Source organism: Pygoscelis adeliae, unplaced genomic scaffold (assembly GCF_000699105.1).
Source record: "Pygoscelis adeliae isolate BGI_AS28 unplaced genomic scaffold, ASM69910v1 Scaffold597, whole genome shotgun sequence".
Taxonomy (NCBI): Eukaryota; Metazoa; Chordata; class Aves; order Sphenisciformes; family Spheniscidae; genus Pygoscelis; species Pygoscelis adeliae.
Genome location: NW_008825148.1, coordinates 524563 through 525999, shown reverse-complemented (window position 1 = coordinate 525999; position 1437 = coordinate 524563). Strand labels below are relative to the sequence as shown.

At 53.2% G+C, this 1437-nt stretch overlaps 1 protein-coding gene across 1 annotated transcript in view; it reads left to right on the top strand.

Annotated features, from left to right (window-relative positions):
* The window catches only part of IDO2 (indoleamine 2,3-dioxygenase 2), a 7823-nt gene extending 6772 nt beyond the window's left edge, over positions 1-1051 (top strand). Inside the window, exon 10 of the mRNA XM_009328301.1 lies at positions 675-1051. Within this exon, the coding sequence (XP_009326576.1) occupies positions 675-1051 (377 nt within the window). The remainder of the gene's footprint in view (positions 1-674) is intronic.
* Positions 1052-1437: the final 386 nt, after the last annotated feature.

Below are 1437 nucleotides of genomic sequence, written 5' to 3'. Positions count from 1 at the left end.
AGGGGAAGAACCGAGCCAGAGCAACTCCTATGGCTGTGCCTGCATCTGCCAGTCAACAGGACACACGCCCATCGCGCCCTCACAAAACCCTCGCAGAGCCCGGCTGGGATGAGGCTCTGCTCAGTTCATTAGGGAGGAAGTCTATAAACAAGGCTCTGGCAGGCACTTCCTTGCCGCTATAAATTCCCAGATGGACAGATTTTGCTTTTTATGTGTCAACTTTTTACTGAGGTTATATATGGGTACAGAGATGAGGGAGCAGAGCACGCCAGCATCCTGCCAGTAATTTAGCACATCCATTCACATAGCTTCGCATTAGTCTGGCCCACAAGAGAATATATTTATCAGAAATTAGCAAAACCACTCCAATAGCAAAAAACCCCTCCAAACAACCCGAAACCAAAAGGCTGAGAGCAAGGGCTAAAACCTGCCTTTTAGGGTTAAAACCAACCCTAATGGAGCATTGACCTAATATGGGTTTTCTTTCTCAATTAATTGGAGGCACCGAGACAGAACAGAGGAGGCCAGGAGGCTGGGCAGGCTGTCGGATACCACCCGGCACAGTGGTCCCTGCAGACTGCCTCAGCAGCACTGCTCCAGTCCAGTCGCTCTCTGAGAGCGTCAGGGTGCTTTTACCTACTCACCCACAACTTATTTCTTCCTTTGCTGGTGTCTTGCAGCCGCCTTCCTGCACAGGATGAGGAACTACATGCCCCTGCCCCACAGAGCCTTTGTGGAGGAGATCCACCGTGCCCCCTCCCTGAAGCAGCACGTGCTCTCCTCCGGAGACGCACGGCTCTGTGCAGCTTTCAACCGGTGCATCTCTGCGCTGGCAGACTTCAGGTCCTACCACATCACCATTGTCACCAAGTACATCACTGTTGCAGCGGCCAAAGCCAAGGCCAGGCGGGCAGAGCCGGGCGATAGGGCTGGCCCCTCCGCAGGGAAGCCTCCGTCTGCGCTGGAGGCCAAAGGGACCGGCGGGTGCCACCCCTTCAGCTTCCTGAAGAGTGTCAGGGACACCACCAGGGAAGGGATGATAAGTGCCTGACTTGCCCTGAGGGTTTGCAAGGCACTGCTCAAAGCAGGTGCAGGAGGCCAAATGGCTCAGGTGTGTGTCTGCGGTGCACAAGCCAAAATCTGACCTCAGCGACCTTCATCGAAAACCTCCTCTCAGCAGCACCCTTCCCGCTCGCGCACATCTGGGACATGGGGAATGCGCTCTGGGTTGTCGAGGGAGGAGAGCACTGCTGCTGATAAGCCCTGAAAAGCAAGCAGTGAGCGTCTGGAATATTGCAAATAATTTACATTCTTAAGGTATGAAAGTGTTTTCAATTTTATACAAATCGGCACTGGGCAATAGTATTTGAACAGTACTGCATCTGTGGACATCTCAGATGGGGGTCTCAGAAGCATTGGGCAAGACACATAATATTG